Genomic DNA, 23858 nt, shown 5'->3' on the forward strand with positions numbered 1-23858 from the left:
AGGAAAGGTTACTTTGCGGTCAGCACAAAAACCTACAAAAAGACCACGCAGAGGGCGCAAAAAGACCCTCCGCACCGATTCACGGTGCGGAGGGCTCCCTCTGCGTCCCAGAGCTTCCAGCAAGCAAGAACAATCGAAATAGCAAGCTGGACAGAAAAATAGCAAACCAGAGAAAAACAAGCAGTCACTTAGCTTCTGCTGGGAAGACAGGTCACAAGAACGATCCAGGAGTGAACTAGACCAATACTGGAACATTGACAGGTGGCCTGGAGCAAAAATCTAAGTGGAGTTAAATAGAGCAGCCAGCTAACGAATTAACCTCGTCACCTGAGGAAGGAAACTCAGAAACACCCAAAGCCACCAGAGAAAGTCCATGGACAGAACCAGCCGAAGTACCATTCATGACCACAGTAGGGAGCCCAACAACAGAACTCACAACAGTCTACCCAAAAGCCAAAGACGGTGATAGACGGTAATAATCACCAAGTACGCCATGCGTTGTAAATGAATAATTTTTACACCTTGTAAGGACCTGGCATTTTTGTGTTATATCCTGATACATTAACCATGTGGGGTGTACTTAGTTTCTCATTGCTGCATGCTCTACATACATAGTACACACAGCACAGGTTCTTGAGCACAGCTATGACACAGTTTGTTTTGCCGCCTGCACATGTTCTATACTCATCTGCTGTTAATTATACGTTTATTGTTTTTGCAGTTTAGATATTTAATTAAAGGCAGAAAAATCTTCCAGCCAGAGAGTCTGGGGACTCGAGCGAGAGGAGACATATTTTATGTGAGAGCCGGATGTTTTCACGGAATGCAATATGTGGGGACAAACACAAATTATGGAGAATAAATAAAGCCCCTATACACTGAATGCTCAAATAAGAGCTCGAAATACATGAAGAGAGTCCTAGGGATGTGGAAGAAAAGGCAGCCGCGGGGAGCTGCCGCAGCACAGGTGGCGTCCTGGAAACAGAAAGAGAGAGTCAGAGAAAGGGTGCAGCACAGGAGATAAGGAAAATAGAGAGAGTCAGAAAGGGTGCAGCACTGGAGATAAGGAAAAGAGAGTCAGAGAAAGGGTGCAGCACTGGAGATAAGGAAGAGAGAGAGAGAAAGGGTGCAGCACTGGAGATAAGGAAAAGAGAGAGAGAGAGAGTCAGAGAAAGGGTGCAGCACTGGAGATAAGGAAAAGAGAGAGAGTCAGAGAAAGGGTGCAGCACTGGAGATAAGGAAAAGAGAGAGTCAGAGAAAGGGTGCAGCACTGGAGATAAGGAAAAGAGAGTCAGAGAAAGGGTGCAGCACAGAAGATAAGGAAAAGAGAGAGACAGAGAAAGGGTGCAGCACTGGAGATAAGGAAAAGAGAGAGAGTCAGAGAAAGGGTGCAGCACAGGAGATAAGGAAAAGAGAGAGAGTCAGAAAGGGTGCAGCACTGGAGATAAGGAAAAGAGAGTCAGAGAAAGGGTGCAGCACAGGAGATAAGGAAAAGAGAGAGAGTCAGAGAAAGGGTGCAGCACAGGAGATAAGGAAAAGAGAGAGAGTCAGAGAAAGGGTGCAGCACAGGAGATAAGGAAAAGAGAGAGAGAGTCAGAGAAAGGGTGCAGCACAGAAGATAAGGAAAAGAGAGAGAGAAAGGGTGCAGCACTGGAGATAAGGAAAAGAGAGAGAGAGAGTCAGAGAAAGGGTGCAGCACTGGAGATAAGGAAAGAGAGAGTCAGAGAAAGGGTGCAGCACAGGAGATAAGGAAAAGAGAGAGTCATAGAAAGGGTGCAGCACAGGAAATAAGGAAAAGAGAGAGGGTCAGAGAAAGGGTGCAGCACTGGAGATAAGGAAAAGAGAGTCAGAGAAAGGGTGCAGCACAAGAGATAAGGAAAAGAGAGAGGGTCACAGAAAGGGTGCAGCACAGGAGATAAGGAATAGAGAGAGGGTCACAGAAAGGGTGCCGCACAGGAGATAAGGAAAAGAGAGAGTCAGAGAAAGGGTGCAGCACTGGAGATAAGGAAAAGAGAGAGAGTCAGAGAGAGAGTCAGAGAAAGGGTGCAGCACTGGAGATAAGGAAAAGAGAGAGTCAGAGAAAGGGTGCAGCACAGGAAATAAGGAAAAGAGAGAGTCAGAGAAAGGGTGCAGCACTGGAGATAAGGAAAAGAGAGTCAGAGAAAGGGTGCAGCACTGGAGATAAGGAAAAGAGAATCAGAGAAAGGGTACAGCACTGGAGATAAGGAAAAGAGAGAGTCAGAGAAAGGGTGCAGCACAGGAGATAAGGAAAAGAGAGAGAGTCAGAGAAAGGGTGCAGCACAGGAGATAAGGAAAAGAGAGAGAGTCAGAGAAAGGGTGCAGCACAGAAGATAAGGAAAAGAGAGAGAGAAAGGGTGCAGCACTGGAGATAAGGAAAAGAGAGAGAGAGTCAGAGAAAGGGTGCAGCACAGGACATAAGGAAAAGAGAGAAAGTCAGAGAAAGGGTGCAGCACTGGAGATAAAAAGAGAGAGTCAGAGAAAGGGTGCAGCACTGGAGATAAGGAAAAGAGAGAGTCAGAGAAAGGGTGCAGCACAGGAGATAAGGAAAAGAGAGAGTCAGAGAAAGGGTGCACCACAGGAGATAAGGAAAAGAGAAAGAAAGGGTGCAGCACTGGAGATAAGGAAAAGAGAAAGAGAAAGGGTGCAGCACTGGAGATAAGGAAAAGAGAGAGAAAGGGTGCAGCACTGGAGATAAGGAAAAGAGAGTCAGAGAAAGGGTGCAGCACAGGAGATAAGGAAAAGAGAGAGAGTCAGAGAAAGGGTGCAGCACAGGAGATAAGGAAAAGAGAGAGAGTCAGAGAAAGGGTGCAGCACCAGAGATAAGGAAAAGAGAGTCAGAGAAAGGGTGCAGCATAGGAGATAAGGAAAAGAGAGAGTCAGAGAAAGGGTGCAGCACTGGAGATAAGGAAAAGAGAGAGTCAGTGAAAGGGGCAGCACAGCAGATAAGGAAAAGAGAGAGAGTCAGAGAAAGGGGGCAGCACAGGAGATAAGGAAAAGAGAGAGTCATAGAAAGGGTGCAGCACAGGAGATAAGGAAAATAGAGAGGGTCAGAGAAAGCGTGCAGCACTGGAGATAAGGAAAAGAGAGAGTCAGAGAAAGGGTGCAGCACAGGAGATAAGGAAAAGAGAGTGAGAGAAAGGGTGCAGCACTGGAGATAAGGAAAAGAGAGAGTCAGAGAAAGGGTGCAGCACTGGAGATAAGGAAAAGAGAGAGTCAGAGAAAGGGTGCAGCACTGGAGATAAGGAAAAGAGAGTCAGAGAAAGGGTGCAGCACAGGAGATAAGGAAAAGAGAGAGTCAGAGAAAGGGTGCAGCACTGGAGATAAGGAAAAGAGAGAGAGTCAGAGAGAGAGTCAGAGAAAGGGTGCAGCACTGGAGATAAGGAAAAGAGAGAGAGTCAGAGAGAGAGTCAGAGAAAGGGTGCAGCACTGGAGATAAGGAAAAGAGAGAGTCAGAGAAAGGGTGCAGCACTGGAGATAAGGAAAAGAGAGCCAGAGAAAGGGTACAGCACAGGAGATAAGGAAAAGAGTCAGAGAAAGGGTGCAGCACTGGAGATAAGGAAAAGAGAGAGTCAGAGAAAGGGTGCACCACAGGAGATAAGGAAAAGAGAAAGAAAGGGTGCAGCACTGGAGATAAGGAAAAGAGAAAGAGAAAGGGTGCAGCACTGGAGATAAGGAAAAGAGAGTCAGAGAAAGGGTGCAGCACACGAGATAAGGAAAAGAGAGAGAGTCAGAGAAAGGGTGCAGCACAGGAGATAAGGAAAAGAGAGAGAGTCAGAGAAAGGGTGCAGCACCAGAGATAAGGAAAAGAGAGTCAGTGAAAGGGTGCAGCACAGCAGATAAGGAAAAGAGAGAGAGTCAGAGAAAGGGGGCAGCACTGGAGATAAGGAAAAGAGAGAGTCAGAGAAAGGGTGCAGCACTGGAGATAAGGAAAAGAGTCAGAGAAAGGGTGCAGCACTGGAGATAAGGAAAAGAGAGAGTCAGAGAAAGGGTGCAGCACAAGAGATAAGGAAAAGAGAGAGGGTCACAGAAAGGATGCAGCACAGGAGATAAGGAAAAGAGTCAGAGAAAGGGTGCAGCACTGGAGATAAGGAAAAGAGAGAGCCAGAGAAAGGGTGCAGCACTGGAGATAAGGAAAAGAGAGAGTCAAAGAAAGGGTGCAGCACTGGAGATAAGGAAAAGAGAGTCAGAGAAAGGGTGCAGCACTGGAGATAAGGAAAAGAGAGAGCCAGAGAAAGGGTGCAGCACTGGAGATAAGGAAAAGAGTAAGAGAAAGGGTGCAGCACTGGAGATAAGGAAAAGAGTCAGAGAAAGGGTGCAGCACTGGAGATAAGGAAAAGAGAGTCAGAGAAAGGGTGCAGCACTGGAGATAAGGAAAAGAGTCAGAGAAAGGGTGCAGCACTGGAGATAAGGAAAAGAGAGTCAGAGAAAGGGTGCAGCACTGGAGATAAGGAAAAGAGAGAGCCAGAGAAAGGGTGCAGCACTGGAGATAAGGAAAAGAGTAAGAGAAAGGGTGCAGCACTGGAGATAAGGAAAAGAGAGAGAGAGTCAGAGAAAGGGTGCAGCACTGGAGATAAGGAAAAGAGAGAGTCAGAGAAAGGGTGCAGCACAGGAAATAAGGAAAAGAGAGTCAGAGAAAGGGTGCAGCACTGGAGATAAGGAAAAGAGAGAGAGTCAGAGAAAGGGTGCAGCACAGGAGATAAGGAAAAGAGAGAGTCAGAGAAAGGGTGCAGCACAGGAGATAAGGAAAAGAGAGAGTCAGAAAGGGTGCAGCACAGGAGATAAGGAAAAGAGAGTCAGAGAAAGGGTGCAGCACAGGAGATAAGGAAAAGAGAGAGTCAGAGAAAGGGTGCAGCACAGGAGATAAGGAAAAGAGAGAGTCAGAGAAAGGGTGCAGCACTGGAGATAAGGAAAAGAGAGAGAGTCAGAAAGGGTGCAGCACTGGAGGAGTTCAGGAAAGATAGAGGAGAGAAGGCTTCAGAGAAAGGTGCAGCACTGGAGGAGTTCAGGAAAGATGGAGAGAGTTGAGAGCTTCAGAGAAATGGTGCAGCACTGGAGTACAGGAAAGATAGAGAGAGGAGAGCGCTTCAGAGAAATGGTGCAACACAGGAGGAGTTCAGGAAAAGAGAAACAGGAGGGTCACTAAGTCACATGACTTAGGATGATAGCGACAAGGCTCGGTAAAGGGTCGACATTGACTGTTAGGACTGCTACTTCCGATAGGTGGCACTAGAGTTCTAGTCCTCTTCCTCTCTGAAGAGACAATTTGCATATTTCCCAGAGGAGCATTGCGGCTTTAAGTCTCCTCAGCTCGATATGCTTATGTCACTCTCCGCAAGGAGAAACGATACTTCTTGGATCGCGGTCAGACGCCTCTCAATCAGCCAAACCAGATCTCCACTTTGCACTGACGAGGGGCAGTACCCCAAAACAAGTGTCTGCAAATTGAGATTCTGGTTTGGCTATTATCCCAAGTCATGTGACAAGGCTCGGTAAAGGGTCGACATTGACTGTTAGGATTGCTACATCCTATAGGTGGCACTAGAGTTCTAGTCCTCTTCCTCTCTGAAGAGACAATTTGCTACAGGTAGCGAAAGTATTAAGGTCTTAGAGAATAGGTACAGTACTAGAGGAATCTTGGAGAAGTCTTTGCGGTTGGTGCACCATAAGTTCCAGTGACTTCACGCCAGGGTTGCTGAGCAAAGTATGGACTGCATTTTATGCACGGAGATGCAGATGAGTGTAAAAAACACAATATCATAGTGTAACACAAGAGCAGAGTTTGGTGTTTTCCTTACTAGTTTTCCATTGCTTTCTGCTTTAATCTGAACTGTTTATCCCCATTTAGTATGTGATCCATGGACAATGCTACCAGGTATGCGTCTTGTGAGATGTATGTGTAAGGCTGCATTCCTTCCCCGAAGGCTACAATTGCAGCATGTTAATGGTGTTATGCAGTCCATGGGGTCTGGTGAGCAGAGGGTCCCAACCTTGTTTCCTCAAACGTTTCCATGGAGCCAGGTGACTGGAAGGTCATAATCCTGGCTTCCCCAAATGTATCCATAGGTTCCAGGTGACTGGAGGGTCACAACCTGGATTCTCCAAATGTCTCCATGGAGCCAGGTGACTGGATGGTCCCAACCTGACTTCTCCAAATATATCCATGGGATCAGTGATGGTCAATGGAGCAGATCTGGATTCTTCCAGCTGAGGCCATGGTCCCCTAAACAGACATCCTGTAAAGTCCAAACCTGTGTCCCCCTTGATGGAGCCATGTTGTCCTGGTAGACTGTTGCTTTATGGAATCATAGTGTCAGCATTTTCAGTTGATAGGCGGATGTGCTTATCTGTTATAATTCCACCAGCGGCACTAAAAACTCTCTCTGACAGAACGCTAGCAGCAGGGCAGGCCAGGACCTCCAAGGCGTAGAGATCCAGTTCATTGCACGTGTCCAGCTTGGATACCCAATAATTAAAAGACACAGAGGAATCCCGGAGGACATTTGTACAATCTGCAAGGTACTCCCTCACCATCTTCCCAAACATTGCACTACTTGTGACAGCACCCCTTGTGTTATGATCTGGTGATTAAGGAGCGACATGTGACTAGCTCTGAGCAGGTGGTAGCTATACTGACCGCAGTCCCTAAGCTCAACACAACACTAGAAATAGCCGTGGAATGCTCCTAACTCTGCCTAGGCATCTCGTCACAGCCTAAGAGCTAACTACCCCTAAAGACAGAAGCAGGAAAACTATCTTGCCTCAGAGAAAATCCCCAAAGGATAGATTAGCCCCCCAAATGTAATGACTGAGAGGAGAAGGAAATGACATACGTAGTATGAAACAAGATTTAGCACAGGAGGCCACTTCTAGCTAGATAGAAAAAGTACAGAACAGAGCACTGTGCGGTCAGTAGAAAAAAACTAGAAAAAGTCCACCGCAGAGAAATACAAAAATCTCCACACCTGACTAAAGGTGTGGAGGGCAAACTCTGCTGCCCAGAGCTTCCAGCTTAGCTGAATAGATCCATATTGATAAGCTGGACAAAAGAGCAAAAACAACAAAATGCTGATCAACAAAGTCCACAACAAGTGAACTACAAAAAGACAAGCAAGGACTAAAGGTACCTTCACACTAAACGACGCTGCAGCGATCCAGACAACGATCCGGAACGCTGCAGCGTCGCTGTTTGGTCGCTGGAGAGCTGTCACACAGACAGCTCTCCAGCGACCAACGATGCCGGTAACCAGGGTAAACATCGGGTTACTAAGCGCAGGGCCGCGCTTAGTAACCCGATGTTTACCCTGGATACCATCCTAAAAGTAAAAAAAACAAACGCTTCATACTTACCTTCTGCTGTCTGTCCTCGGCGCTCTGCTTCTCTGCTCTGGCTGTGAGCACAGCGGCCGGAAAGCAGAGCGGTGACGTCACCGCTCTGCTTTCCGGCCGCTGTGCTCACAGTGAGTGCAGGAAAGCACAGCGCCGAGGACAGACAGCGGTAGGTAAGTATGTAGTGGTTGTTTTTTTAACTTTTAGGACGGTATCCAGGGTAAACATCGGGTTACTAAGCGCGGCCCTGCGCTTAGTAACCCGATGTTTACCCTGGTTACCAGCGAAGACATCGCTGAATCGGTGTCACACACGCCGATTCAGCGATGTCAGCGGGAGAGCCAGCGACCAAAGAAAGGTCTGGCCCTCTAGCCCCGACCAGCGACATCACAGCAGGATTCTGATCGCTGCTGCGTGTCAAACTAAACGATATCGCTAGCGAGGACGCTGCAACGTCACGGATCGCTAGCGATATCGTTTAGTGTGAAGGTACCTTTAGCTTTGCTGAGCTGGTCAGAGTGTCAGGAAATCCTAAGAGCAATGACTCCAGGCAGGAACAATAGACAACTGGCATTGAATGAGAGATAAGGCCAGACTAATATAGCCGAGCCAAGAAGACGATCAGTGAAAACAGCTGCAGAAGCTAAATCCAAGAAGCAGCCATACCACTCAAAACCACAGAAGGGAGCCCAAGAGCAGAACTCACAACAGTACCCCCCCTTGAGGAGGGGTCACCGAACCCTCACCAGAGCCCCCAGGCCGATCAGGACGAGCCAAATGAAAAGCATGAACCAAAATCGGCGGCATGAACATCGGAGGCAACAACCCAAGAATTATTCTCCTGGCCATAACCCTTCCACTTGACAAGATACTGAAGCTTCCGCCTCGAAAAACGAGAATCCAAAATTTTCTCAACCACATATTCCAACTCCCCCTCAACCAACACCGGGGCAGGAGAATCAACAGATGGAACAATGGGCACCACATATCTCCGCAACAAAGACCTATGGAAAACATTGTGGATGGCAAAAGAGGCTGGAAGGGCCAAACGAAAAGACACAGGATTGATAATCTCCGAAATCTTATAAGGACCAATAAACCGAGGCTTGAACTTAGGGGAAGAAACCTTCATAGGGACATGACGAGAGGACAACCAGACCAAATCCCCTACACGAAGCTGAGGACCAACACACCGACGGCGGTTAGCAAAACGCTGAGCCTTTTCCTGGGACAACGTCAAATTGTCCACCACATGAGTCCAAATCTGCTGTAACCTGTCCATCACAGAATACACACCAGGACAATCAGAAGGCTCAACCTGCCCTGAAGAAAAACGAGGATGGAAACCAAAATTACAAAAGAAAGGCGAAACCAAAGTAGCCGAACTGGCCCGATTATTAAGGGCAAACTCGGCCAACAGCAAAAAGGTCACCCAATCATCCTGATCAGCAGACACAAAGCATCTCAAATAGGTCTCCAAAGTCTGATTAGTTCGCTCAGTTTGGCCATTTGTATGAGGATGGAACGCCGAAGAAAAAGACAAATCAATACCCATCCTAGCACAAAAGGCCCGCCAAAACCTGGAAACAAACTGGGAACCTCTGTCAGACAAAATATTCTCCGGAATGCCATGCAAATGAACCACATGTTGAAAAAACAATGGAACCAAATCAGAGGAGGAAGGCAATTTAGGCAAAGGTACCAAATGGACCATTTTAGAGAACCGGTCACAAACCACCCAGATAGACATCCTCTGGGACACAGGAAGATCCGAAATAAAATCCATGGAAATATGCGTCCAAGGCCTCTCCGGAATGGGCAAAGGCAAAAGCAACCCACTAGCGCGGGAACAGCAAGGCTTAGCCCGGGCACAAGTCCCACAGGACTGCACAAAAGAATGCACATCCCGCGACAAGGAAGGCCACCAAAAGGACCTAGCAACCAAATCTCTGGTACCAAAAATCCCAGGATGACCGGCCAACACAGAACAATGGAACTCAGAAATTACCTTACTTGTCCATCTATCAGGAACAAACAGCTTCCCTACAGGACAGCGGTCAGGCTTATCAGCTTGAAATTCCTGAAGCACCCGCCGCAAATCAGGGGAGATGGCAGACAGAATCACCCCTTCCTTAAGAATACCAACCGGCTCAAGGACTCCAGGGGAATCAGGCAAAAAACTACCAGAGAGGGCATCCGCCTTAACATTCTTAGATCCTGGAAGATATGGGACCACAAAATCAAAACGGGAGAAAAACAGGGACCACCGAGCCTGTCTAGGGTTCAGCCGCTTGGCCGACTCAAGGTAAATCAGATTCTTATGATCGGTCAAGACCACAATGCGGTGCTTGGCTCCCTCAAGCCAATGTCGCCACTCCTCAAATGCCCACTTCATAGCCAACAACTCCCGGTTGCCGACATCATAATTGCGTTCCGCAGGCGAAAACTTCCGAGAAAAGAAGGCACATGGCTTCATCAAGGAACCATCAGAATTCCTCTGAGACAAAACGGCCCCTGCCCCAATCTCAGAAGCGTCAACCTCAACCTGAAAAGGAAGAGAAACATCTGGCTGACGCAAGACCGGGGCAGAAGTAAATCGGCGTTTAAGCTCGTGAAAGGCCTCAACAGCCTCAGAGGACCAATTAGTCAAATCAGCGCCTTTCTTCGTCAAATCGGTCAGGGGTTTAACCAGACTAGAGAAGTTGGCAATGAAACGGCGATAAAAATTAGCAAAGCCCAAAAATTTCTGAAGGCTCTTCACAGATGTGGGTTGAATCCAGTCATGAATGGCTTGGACCTTAACAGTATCCATTTCTATAGACGAAGGGGAAAAAATAAACCCCAAAAAAGAGACCTTCTGAACTCCAAATAGGCACTTAGACCCCTTCACAAATAGAGCATTATCACGAAGGATCTGGAATACCATCCTGACCTGCTTCACATGAGACTCCCAATCATCGGAAAAAATTAAAATATCATCCAAATACACAATCAAGAATTTGTCAAGATAATTGCAGAAAATATCATGCATAAAGGACTGAAATACAGAAGGGGCATTAGAAAGCCCGAAAGGCATCACTAGGTATTCAAAATGACCTTCGGGCGTATTAAATGCAGTTTTCCATTCGTCACCCTGTTTAATACGAACAAGATTATATGCCCCTCGAAGGTCAATCTTGGTAAACCAACTAGCCCCTTAATCCTAGCAAACAGATCAGAGCGCAAAGGGAAAGGGTATTGGAATTTGACCGTGATCTTATTAAGAAGGCGATAATCAATACAGGGTCTTAAGGAACCATCCTTCTTGGCAACAAAGAAGAATCCCGCTCCCAATGGTGACGAAGACGGCCGAATATGCCCCTTCTCCAAACACACCTTAACATAGCTCCGCATGGCGGCATGCTCTGGCACAGACAGATTGAAGAGTCGGCCCTAAGGGAACTTACAGCCAGGAATCAAGTCAATAGCACAATCACAGTCCCTATGTGGAGGAAGGGAACTGGACTTGGGCTCATCGAATACATCCTGGAAATCTGACAAAAATTCAGGAACATCAGAAGAGGGGGAAGAGGAAATTGACATTAAAGGAACATCACTATGTACCCCTTGACAACCCCAACAAGTCACAGACATTGATTTCCAATCCAGCACTGGATTGTGTACTTGTAACCATGGAAAACCCAGTACAACAACATCATGCAAATTATGCAACACCAGAAAACGGCAATCTTCCTGATGTGCAGGAGCCATGCACATAGTCAGCTGAGTCCAATACTGAGGTTTATTCTTGGCCAATGGTGTAGCATCAATACCCCTCCAGGGTATGGGACTTTGCAAAGGCTGCAAAGAAAAACCACAGCGCCTAGCGAATTCTAAGTCCATTAAGTTCAGAGCAGCGCCTGAATCCACAAATACCATGACAGAAAAAGATGACAATGAGCAAATCAGGGTCACAGACAGAAGAAACTTAGGCTGCACAGTACTAATGGTAACAGATCTAGCGACCCTCTTAATACGCTTAGGGCAATCAGAAATAGCATGAGCAGAATCACCACAGTAAAAACACAGCCCATTCTGACGTCTGTATCCCCTCTGTTCCGCTCTAGTCAAAATCCTATCACATTGCAAGTGCTCAGGGCTCTGCTCAGAGGAAACTGCCATATGGTGTACCACTTTGCGTTCGCGCAGGCGCCGATCAATCTGAATGGCCAGAGACATAGAATCGCTCAAACCAACAGGCGTGGGAAACCCCACCATCACATCTTTAAGGGCTTCAGAAAGACCCTTTCTGAAAATTGCTGCCAGAGCATCCTCATTCCATTTAATGAGCACAGACCATTTTCTAAATTTCTGGCAGTATAATTCTGCCGCTTCCTGACCCTGACACAGGGCCAACAGTGTTTTCTCAGCATGCTCTACAGAGTTAGGTTCATCATACAATAATCCGAGCGATTGAAAAAATGCATCTACATTAAGCAATGCCGGATTCCCTGACTCAAGAGAGAATGCCCAGTGCTGAGGGTCACCACGCAGCAGAGAAATAACTATCTTTACTTGCTGAATAGGATCACCAGAGGAACGGGGTTTCAGAGCAAAAAACAATTTGCAGTTATTTTTAAAGTTCAAAAACTTAGATCTATCCCCGTAAAACAAATCCGGAGTAGGAATTCTAGGCTCTAAGGCCGGAATCTGAACAACATAATCTTGAATACTCTGTACTCTTGCAGCAAGCTGATCCACACGAGAAAATAACCCCTGCACATCCATGCCTGCATCCAAATCCTGAATCACCCAGAATTTAAGAGGAAGAAAAAAGACAAAACAAACCAAAGAAAAAAAAATGGCTCAGAACTCCTTTTCTTTTCCTTCTTTTGAGATGCATTCAGCTCATTTTTGGCCAGTTGTACTGTTATGATCTGGTGATTAAAAAGCGACATGTGACTAGCTCTGAGCAGGTGGTAGCTATACTGACCGCAGTCCCGAAGCTCAACACAACACTAGAAATAGCCGTGGAATACTCCTAACTCTGCCTAGGCATCTCGTCACAGCTTAAGAGCTAACTACCCCTAGAGACAGAAGCAGGAAAGCTATCTTGCCTCAGAGAAAATCCCCAAAGGATAGATTAGCCCCCCCACATGTAATGACTGTGAGAGGAGAAGGAAATGACATACGTAGTATGAAACAAGATTTAGCACAGGAGGCCACTTCTAGCTAAATAGAAAAAGTACAGAACAGAGCACTGTGCGGTCAGTAGAAAAAAAAACTAGAAAAAGTCCACCACAGAGAAATACAAAAATCTCCACACCTGACTAAAGGTGTGGAGGGCAAACTCTGCTGCCCAGAGCTTCCAGCTTAGCTGGATAGATCCATATTGATAAGCTGGACAAAAGAGCAAAAACAACAAAATGCTGATCAACAAAGTCCACAACAAGTGAACTACAAAAAGACAAGCAAGGGCTTAGCTTTGCTGAGCTGGTCAGAGTGTCAGAAAATCCTAAGAGCAATGACTACAGGCAGGAACAATAGACAACTGGCATTGAATGAGAGATAAGGCCAGACTAATATAGCCGAGCCAAGAAGACGATCAGTGAAAACAGCTGCAGAAGCTAAATCCAAGAAGCAGCCATACCACTCAAAGCCACAGAAGGGAGCCCAAGAGCAGAACTCACAAAAATGCTACTTACAACCACCGGAGGGAGCCCAAGAGCGGAATTCACAACACCCTTGCCTCTGTCCAAGGACGATGGGAGGGTCTGAGAAAACTGTCCCAGAACTTTGCCATTGTTGCCCTGCCTGAGCTGGATTGTACTTCTGTCTCTCTCGCTTGGACTCATTGGTTGTAAAACAAACTCTAACATTGCTGCCAGCGTTCTCACAGGGGAATTTTCTACGTAATTCCGCTACAAGGGCCCTCTGGTACTGCAACTTTTTAGTACGCCTCTCTGCCTCTGGTAGAAGAGATTGAAAGTTCTCATTGTAGCGTGGGTCTAGAAGTGTCACAAACCAGTAATGAGTGTCACCCAAAATTTTTATAATGCGAGGGTCACGTGAAATGCAGCTTAACATAAAGTCAGCCATGCGTGTCAGACTGCTAGCTGCTAACAGGCAAGACTTCCGTGTCCTCACCAACAGGACGACTGACCATGCTGTCCTCATCCTCATCCTCCTCCTCCCTGTCCTCAGGCCATCCCTGCTGAACAGACTGTATGACAGCTGTGTTTGTAGTACCATCTATAGCACATGAAAGTTGCTCCTGTTCTTCCTCCTCCTCCTCATTGACTACCAATCCACGTTGAGAAGACATGAGGCTGGGCTGAGTGTAATCCCCCTGTATGGTTCCTTGCTCCATGTCCTCATGCTCTGCCCGCAAAGCATCCTCTTTAATTATGAGCAGAGAGGTTTTCAGAATGCTGAGAAGCGGGATGGTGATGCTAATTATGGCCATCTTGGTGCAGTCCCCAAAGTTTTGGAGGATGGTACATATGTCGGACATCCATGTCCACTCCTGAGGTCTTATGTGTGGAGTCTGAACTGAATATCGACGGCCTTATTGATGTTGGTAGTCAATAACTGCCCTCTTCTGCTCACAAATCCTTTCCAACATATGCAGCATAGAGTTCCAGCGCGTGGAGACATCACACACCAGCCGGTGATCTGGAAGCTGCAAATGCTGCTGAAGCACGGCAAGGGCGGCTGAAGCTGTAGCTGACTTTCTAAAATGGGCAGACAGATGGCGTACCTTCACTAGCAGATCCGGCAGCTCAGTTTTCAGAAAATGTTGAACCATGAGGTTAAGCACATGGGCCAAGCAAGGTACGTGTGTGAGCTACCAGGTTACGGTCATTGTCACACACGACAATGCCTGGCTGTACGTTCAGCGGTGTCATTGAAACATCTGACTGCTCTTTCAGTGCTGTCCACAACTCTTCAGCATTGTGTGGTTTGTCACCTATGCAGATTAGCTTCAACACAGCCTGTTGCCACTTGTCTAAGGCAGTGCTGCAGTGCTTCCAGCTTCTGACTGATGTGTTGATTTCAGAGATGGAGGATGAAGAGGAGAAGGAGGTGCAGGAGCTGTAGACTGTGGGGGCAACCCTGATTGACGTAGGGCCAGCAATCCTTGGCATGGGGAGGATGTGTTCCATCCTAAGGTCTGACTGGGTCCCGGCATACACTATGTTAACCCAGTGTGCCGTCAGTGAGATGTACCTTCCCTGCCCACAAGCACTTGTCCATGTGTCCGTGGTTAGGTGGACTTTTCCTGTAACAGCATTGTTGAGAGCACAGGTAATGTTGTGGAACACTAGCTGGTGTAATGCCGATACGGCACACCGGGAGAAATAGTGGTGACTGGGGACCGAGTACCTTGGGACGGCCACTGCCATCAGGTTGCAGAAAGCTTCCGTCTCAATGAGCCTAAAAGGCAGCATTTCTAGCGCAAGCAGAAGAGAAATATTACAATTTAAGACGGTGGCCTGTGGGGTGTTGGCTGGGTATTTCCGCTTGCGTTCCAAAGATTGAGTTATACACAACTGAAGGCTGTGTTGGGACAAGGACGTGGATGGGCTTGATGATGGTGCTGCTTGACTGTGGGGTGGGCCACAACAGGTGCAGGGCTAAAGACATCTTCACATGCACAGTGTACTGGGGATTGGCTTCTACGCAAAACAGTGGAAGAAGCAGTGTTGTCACCTGCAGACATTGGTCCTGGAGCCTGGGGTTCGGCCCACAAGGTTGGGTGCTTTGCTGCCATGTTCCTGATCATGCTGGTGGTGGTCAGGCTGGTTGTTTTGCTACCCCTGCTGATGCGGGCATGGCAGGTGCTACAAATGGCCTGTTTGGGGATATCGGCAGAGTCTTTAAAAAATAACCAGACTTGGGAAGATCTAACTGTTGGAATGGCAACTTCACTCTTGTTGATGTTACGGGGAATGGATGAACGCCTTCTGTCTGTGGCTACCACACTGCTTCTTCCTGTCTGTTGGGGTGATATGTCTCCTTCCCCATGTGTGCTGCTGCCCTCGCTCTGCATGTCCTCCTGCCAGGTTGGGTCAGTCACATAGTCATCCACCACCTCATCTTCCACATCCGCACCCTGCTCCTCCTCCTGACTTTCTGGCAATTGTGTCTCATCATCGTCCACCTCTTCTGACACTTTCCCACCATCGCCTTTGTGTGACCGGGGCTGGTCAAAGCTTTGGGCATTTCTATATGTGATCTCATCTGTCCCCACTTCAAGATGACCTGTCGAGAGTTTGGAATCTTGAAATGGAAAACTGAACAGCTCTTCAGAGTGTCCAAGTGTGGGTTCAGTTGTCTCAGGGCACTCGGCATGGTGGGAAGAATGAGGATCAGGGTGAGGAATATCCGGACCACACTCACGGCTACTCAGACTTGACCGTGTGGAAGACATGGTGGTGGTGGTGGTGGCTAAGTGACTGGAAGCACTATCCGCTATCCAACCAACAACAGTTTCACACTGCTCTGGCTTCAATAGTGGTGTGCTGTGGTCCCCTAGAAACTGGGACAGGAAGGTCGAGCGAGAAGATATGGGTCTTTGTTGTTGCCCACTTTCATCTTGGCCACGGCCTCATCCTCTGCATGCACCATTAGCATCACGTCCACTTCCCCATCCCTTGCCCCGCCAACAATGCCCAAACTTGGAGCATGCAGATATATGAGGGCTGTCACGGAAATACCACATTGGCAAATATGTGGCCTTTTTATATTTTTTATGCTAAATAGTGCTGTATATAATTAGAGTAACAGACAGCAAAAAAAATGGTACACCGGCCTACAATGACCAAACTTGGAGCACGCAGATATATGAGGGCTGTCACGGAAATACCACGGAATGCCAAGAGTATGCAAAGCAGTCATCAAAGCAAAAGGTGGGTACTTTGAAGAACCTAGACAATAAGACATAATTTCAGTTGTTTCACACTTTTTTGTTAAGTATATAATTCAACATGTGTTAATTCATAGTTTTGATGCCTTCAGTGTGAATTTACAATTTTCATAGTCATGAAAATACAGAAAAATCTTTAAATGAGGTGTGTCCAAACTTTTGGTCTGTACTGTATATGTAATAATATATGTACACATTGTACCAGGACAGCTAGTTTGTTGACTTCCAAATCAGAGGAGGACAAACTAGGTAGATTGATTAAATAATCAAATAATGTGAGTTAATCTCACCAGTCTTACCTTTGGGCACTTGCAGACATGTTCCTCAGGTTCCAGGGTTTGGATTGGCCAAAGATGCCTATAAGCCGCCCGTCACGGGTCCACAGTTTGGCGATGCAGTCTGAGGAACCACTGATTATATAAGGATCCGAGCCATAGAAGAAGTGCTGGACTCCGACCACTGCAGCGCCATGAGCGGCCCAGAAGAAGAGCAATGGTGCTGTCACCATCTCACCCTGTAACAAGAGCAGATTAATATAATCCCTTAATGTGAAATCTAGCAGCCCTCAAATCTCACCCAATGTCTATAAGCTGAAAGATGACGGCCCAGATGGCGAGGACCATGACCCTATTGCAAGGATGAAAGCCCCGGAGTGCGAGGAACATGGAACCAGAGGGTGAAGATGATGGCTCTAAAGGACAAAGACAATGGCCCCATAGGGAAAGGACGATCGCCCCAGAGAGCAAGGGCCACGGTCCTAATGGGCAAAGACAATGGTCCCAAAGGAGATAGATGACAGCCCCAGAGAGGGAGGACCACGGCCACAGAAGATTTCTTTGAGGGCTCCAGAGGGCAAAAGAATACTATGCCAGATCACAAAGACATCAGCACCAGACTGTAAGGACGAATTACCCAGGGCGAGGGGATGGCCAGGAGCCTGAGGACGGCCCCAGAATACAAGGGTACCTTCAGGGACGGAAGACAGCTCAAGAGTAGGGCCATCATCTGCTCGCTACCAGATGCATGATGAGTGCTGTACTAAATGAGCTTGAGACCACACCCATTGAAGTTCCTAAAGAACCATATGAAATAAAAAATAGGTGAAAGAGGGCGTGATGTGTATGGAGCAGAGGCGCCAAATAGGCTCAGCTGCACATTGCTCTTATCTCGAGTTACAATGGTGGCCACTGAGTCCCGATGTCTCCCAGCAGCACCTTCCTTTTTCCAATAGGACTATTCACCAAACAATAGTTGGTGTGTATATGGCACAGAAGAAGAGAATATGTCATGAAGCTGTGGTCTCAGCAGAGAAGACACCATGACGCTGTGGTCCCAGTAGAGAAGATGCCATGATGTTGTAGGACCAGCAAAAAAGACTCCATGACCTTATAGCCCCAGCAGAGAGCACGACATGACATAGTAGCCCCAGCAGGGAAGACGCCATGACACTGTGGCCCCAGCAGAGAGGACACCACGATGTTGTGGCCCCAGCAGAGATGTCATGATGCTGTAGCCCCAGCAGGGAAGCATCCATAATGCTGTAGGACCAGCAGAGAAAATGCCATGATGCTGTGGCACCAGCAGAGAAAACACCATCATGCTGTGGCCCAGCAGAGGAGACACCATGACTCTGTGGCCCCAGCTGAGAAGACGCCATGATACTGTGCTCTCAGCAAAGAAGACACCATGATGCTGTAGAACCAGCAATGAAAACACCATGACCCTGCGGCCCCAGCAGAGAAGACACCATAACGCTGAGGCCCCAGCAGAGAATATGCCATGATGCTGTAGGACCAGCAGAGAAAACACTACAGATACTGTGGCCCCAGCAGGTAAATCACCATGAATCTGTGGCCCCAGCAGAGAAGACGCAATGATGCTGTGGCACCAGCAGAGAAAACGCCATCAAGCTGTGGCCCAGCAGAGGAGACACCATGACACTGTGGCCCCAGCTGAGAAGATGCCATGATACTGTGGCCTCAGCAAAGAAGACGCCATGATGCTGTAGGACCAGCAATGAAAACACCATGACCCTGTGGCCCTAGCAGAGAAGACACCATGATGTTGAGGCCCCAGCATAGAATACGCCATGATGCTGTAGGACCAGCAGAGAAAACACCACAGATGCTGTGGCCCCAGCAGGTAAATCACCATGAAGCTGTGGCCTCAGCAGAGAAGATGTCATGATGATGTGGCCCCAGCAGAAGAAGCCATGAGGCTGTGGCCAGAGCAGAAAAGACGCTATAATGCTGTGGTCTCAGCAGAGAAGACGTCATGATGATGTGGCCCCAGCAGAAACTGCTGGGACCACAGTCTCATGGCGTCTACTCTGCTGGGACCACAGTCTCATGGCGTCTACTCTGCTGGGACCACAGTCTCATGGCGTCTACTCTGCTGGGACCACAGTCTCATGGCGTCTACTCTGCTGGGACCACAGTCTCATGGCGTCTACTCTGCTGGGACCACAGTCTCATGGCGTCTACTCTGCTGGGACCACAGTCTCATGGCGTCTACTCTGCTGGGACCACAGTCTCATGGCGTCTACTCTGCTGGGACCACAGTCTCATGGCGTCTACTCTGCTGGGACCACAGTCTCATGGCGTCTACTCTGCTGGGACCACAGTCTCATGGCGTCTACTCTGCTGGGACCACAGTCTCATGGCGTCTACTCTGCTGGGACCACAGTCTCATGGCGTCTACTCTGCTGGGACCACAGTCTCATGGCGTCTACTCTGCTGGGACCACAGTCTCATGGCGTCTACTCTGCTGGGACCACAGTCTCATGGCGTCTACTCTGCTGGGACCACAGTCTCATGGCGTCTACACTGCTGGGACCACAGTCTCATGGCGTCTACTCTGCTGGGACCACAGTCTCATGGCGTCTACTCTGCTGGGACCACAGTCTCATGGCGTCTACTCTGCTGGGACCACAGTCTCATGGCGTCTACTCTGCTGGGACCACAGTCTCATGGTGTCTACTCTGCTGGGACCACAGTCTCATGGCGTCTACTCTGCTGGGACCACAGTCTCAAGGAGTTTTCTCTGCTGGGACCACAGTCTCATGGCGTCTACTCTGCTGGGTCCACAGTCTCATGGTGTTTTCTCTGCTGGGACCACAGTCTCATGGCGTCTACTCTGCTGGGATCACAGTCTCATGGAGTTTTCTCTGCTGGGACCACAGTCTCATGGCGTCTACTCTGCTGGGTCCACAGTCTCATGGCGTCTACTCTGCTGGGTCCACAGTCTCATGGTGTTTTCTCTGCTGGGACCACAGTCTCATGGCGTCTACTCTGCTGGGACCACAGTCTCATGGCGTCTGCTCTGCAATTCTGCTGGTCGGGGGAGAGCAGTGGATTTTGTGGGATTTACCTGCGGTGCAGCCTGGAGGCCGAACTGTGAGATGTCCCAGACCTGGAGGAGGCCCGCTGTGTCACCCGTCACCAGGACCTGGTTCATCTCATCGCTGGTCAGGCCCAGGACCGACTGCTCCTCACTGCGGGGGGCATAGAAGGAGCCTGCAGGACGAAGAAACACGTGGGACCTTGGTGTAGTGATGCCTGCAAACACAATGTCCCTGGCCCCTCACATGGGGGTCCACAAAATATAGTACACCCGAGTTCAAGACTAGCCAACTCCAGAGATGTGGTTACTATTTTGCTGTTACATTGTGTCTTATCCTCCAGGTCTTTTATTAAATAAAATAAAAATACTTTACATGACACTAACTGTGATACATTACAAATAAAACACAACAGAACAGAACATAAGAACAAAGCTCCAATCAGACGACAACAAACGACAAAAGCCACAAAGTAATAAACCGGAAATGGAACAAAAATGGAGAAAGTTCATGACCTACAAATCAGGGACGAGAAAGAAAAATTCCACTAACGTAAAAAAAAAAAAAGTAAAACTAAAAGACAAACAAAATCAACAAACAAAATACTCATAACTTACGTGAATACCTGTAAAAAATTATAACTAATAAATAGTATAAAATCATGTAAGACCCCCGGCCCAGCTTCATTCATACTACTATATACAATACTATATACAACCCCAACTACATTCACACTGTCCTATATACAATATACGGTATACACTATAAATACATTATACTAAACCAAACACTATACAACACCACAAACACAACAAAACCCCACTGGTCCCACTGCCTTACCTTACAGCCCACCCTTACACCACCACATTCACCCTAAATACAATACAGTGTACAAAATTAACATTTGTTTTTTTTATTTTTTATTTATTTAAAAAAAATTTTTTTTTAAATATATATATATACACCTACTCTAACTATCCCGCCACCCCTGATCCAGCTCTGGCCACAAAGTTCAGGAATTATCCGAGCTAGGATCAGGCCCCAAAGTTTTTCCCCAGGCGGGGCCTGGGCCAGGCCAGATCAGTCTCTTATCACCGCCGTTGAACCCCCCAATTCCCCCACCCAACCTAACTAAGACCATCTATTATACACACTATATACAATACACTATATACAATATATACATAAACCAACATCACAGAACACAACCTACATTCTCACCACCCGAGGCTCAAGTTCGATGCCTGCAAACCTTCTATTCAGGGAACAGAAATATAAAACAAAAATCTAGGGTGTAAAGATATCAGCCCACCACCAGGATATAGGAGCGCTAATGGACTAAGGCACCCCGAAGGAGAAACCCCTCCAGAGATGGGCCGCCCTCCGGGCACCCAGTCTTTCGCACTCCAGAGAACGCACCTTCACCAGGGCACCTAGGATGCTGCTACAAACTTCATCTACATGGAGGATTTTACTCTGCGTCGAAATTAAAACTCGTGCGTTCCACGTGAAATACCTGACCACTGCGCTAACTAAGAATAAAGTGGCTCAGTCCCTTCTCCCGAGGTCTCTGAACGCTCCATAGGCCCACTCAGCATAGGACAGAGTGGCCAGCCGCTGGCCAACCAATGGAAGCGCCCACCCTGTTGTACACCTCTGTATTAAAGGGACAATGAAGCAGGAAGTGCTCCATGCTTTCCAGCATGGTAGCGCAAGCCTCACGGGGACAATTCCTGTCCACCGAGCTCCTGTGCTTCAAATTGTCCCTCACATACAACTTACCTTGGAAGCAGCGCCAAGTCAAGTCCCAATACTTCTTGGGGATCCTGCTAGAATTTAACAAACTCAACCCAACCTCTAGATCCCAACTTGGGCAGTCCTTGAGGACCAATGGTCTCTGAAAATGCGAAAGCAAGACACGCATCTTGAGGAGTTTCCTCTGGAGGGACCTCACTTCCCACATTCCCGGACCCCACCAGCGCATCATTTTCAGAACCGGGGTAACATAAGCCGGGATATGCCCGTGCGGTGTGCGAACAACCTTCAATCTTCTCCCTGTCTCCCATTCCTGGAAGAAAGGCTGAGACCATACCTTGCAGGAGAATACCCACAGAGGAGCACTCTCTTTCCAGAGGTTTGCCACGTTAACTTTCAAAAAGGTGTTCACTAGAAACACCACGGTGTTCACCATATTCAACCCCCATAGTCTCCTCGTGCGATAAGTGACCTCCCGCTTGACTAGGTTTAGTCTATTCCCCCATAACATCTGGAAGAACAGACTGTAGACCCGTGTCTAGAGAGGTTCTGGCAAGACACAGACGCTGCCCAGGTAGATTAGCAAGGGGAGCAGGAAAGCTCTGCACAGGTCGACCCTTTCCCTCAGGGTCAAAGACCAACCCTTCCATTGGTCCACTCTTTGGGAGACACCTTTGTTTCTGCCTTCCCAGTTTTTTGTGGGGTAATCACCCTGGCCAAATTCGATGCCTAGGATTTTGGTATGTTCTTGGGGTTCGGGGAGGGTGTCTGGAAGATCAAACATGGGATCCCCACCTCCCAGCCAGAGACTCTCACACTTGTCCTGGTTGACCTTGGACCCGGATGCCTCCAAGTAGCTCTCCACTTCTGACATCACCACCATCGCCTCCCCTTGCGAACAAAGACGGTGACGTCGTCCGCGTAGGCCACTACCCTCAGGATAGCCTCTGGCGCCACCCCGCTCATCCTCACCCCCGCCAACGGTCCACAATCTACCCTTCTGAGGAAGGGATCGATCGCAAACAAGTAAAGCAAAGGGCTAAGAGGGCAGCCCTGGTGGACACCAGATCCTACCCCGAAAGGTTGTCCAATCCACCCGTTTACCAGAGGGAAAGTCTCAGCCCCTGCGTACAAGGTCTTAAGCCAGTCCATATACCCTCCAGGCAGACCATACCTCAAAAGAGTGGACCAGAGGTACTCGTGGTCGACCCGATCAAAGGCTTTTGCCTGATCCAGGGTCAGCAAGAACCCCTTCCAAAGGCCCGCCCTGCCTTGCTCCATGGCCTTTCGGACACCCAGAACAGCACTGAAAGTGCTACGGCCAGGAACGCAACAGTACTGGGCCTCCGAAAGGAGCAGCGGTGCAAACTTCACCAGCCTGTTGAAGAGTATCTTAGCCAAAACCTTCCTGTCCACATTGAGAAGTGCTATGGGACGCCAATTCTCAATACGTGACGGATCTTTACCCTTTGACAAAATGATCAAAGCCGACCTCCTTAATGATCTCGGCAGAGTACCCGAGGAGAGAATCATTAAACACCTGAGTCAAGAGGGGGACCAAGGAGCCCCTAAAGGTCCTAAAGAACTCAGATGTTAAGCCATCCGGACCTGGCGATTTTTTGGGCCGGAGCCCATCGATCGCCAGTCTCACTTCCTCTTCTTTGATCGCTGCTGCCAAACCGCCCAGCAAGAGGTCACCCCTGACTCAGGAACAGCTTCAGCCAGGAAAGCCGACATCCTGTCACGATCCAGTTCCTTCCTTCCCAAGAGGTGCGAGTAGTATGAACTGACGACCTCCAAGATCCCTGATCTGGACCTTCTCAGGGATCCCGCACTGTCCATCAGCCCCGTCACTATCTTACTATTCACTGACATCTTGCAGCTTCTGTAAGGGTCGGGCGAGTAGTACTTCCCATAGTCCCTCTCAAAAACCAAAGATGCGTGCCTATCGTACTGACACCTCTTTAGCAAGGATTTCACACTGGAGATCGCCTCACGGCTACCCCCAGTCGAGACAAGATGCTCGAGTTTCCTCCTCAGGCTCTGATACAGGCGATCCCTGTTCAGGCTTCTGAGGTTCGAGAGTTGCCGGAAGAATCTCGCCACCCGATGTTTGAACATCTCCCACCACTCAGACTTAGTGTTACTTAGGCCCAGCAGCGGTACCTGGCTCTGAAGAAATTCCTCAAAGGACCGTCTTACAGCTTCTTCCTCAAGGAGTGACGAATTCAGCTTCCAATAACCTCTTCCCATCCGAGGAGTCTCTGTAACGCTCAGAGAAAACATAATCAAACAGTGATCGGAGAATTCCACCTCCACAACCGACAACGGCGAGGAAACGGCCTCCTCCTTCAAATAAAACCTGTCTAACCTAGACCTGCACTGACCACCTCTAAAAAAGGTGAACCCCGCGTGGCCTGTGTTGTGCCGGATGTGGACATCCACCAGGCACGCCTCACTTACTATCCTATTTAGCGCGATGCAATCGTAAGCCAGCTGGTCTCCGGA

General features: G+C 48.3%; 1 protein-coding gene across 1 annotated transcript in view; it reads right to left on the minus strand.

Annotated features, from left to right (window-relative positions):
* Window positions 1–23858, minus strand: part of LOC138662777 (cilia- and flagella-associated protein 337-like) — a 191177-nt gene that overhangs the window by 33004 nt on the left and 134315 nt on the right. Inside the window, exons 17-18 of the mRNA XM_069748700.1 lie at window positions 19625–19770; window positions 16555–16769 (exon numbers count right to left, since the gene is read on the minus strand). Coding sequence (XP_069604801.1) covers window positions 16555–16769; window positions 19625–19770 — 361 coding nt within the window. The remainder of the gene's footprint in view (window positions 1–16554; window positions 16770–19624; window positions 19771–23858) is intronic.

The sequence above is a fragment of the Ranitomeya imitator genome, chromosome 2 (assembly GCF_032444005.1).
Source record: "Ranitomeya imitator isolate aRanImi1 chromosome 2, aRanImi1.pri, whole genome shotgun sequence".
Classification (NCBI taxonomy): domain Eukaryota; kingdom Metazoa; phylum Chordata; class Amphibia; order Anura; family Dendrobatidae; genus Ranitomeya; species Ranitomeya imitator.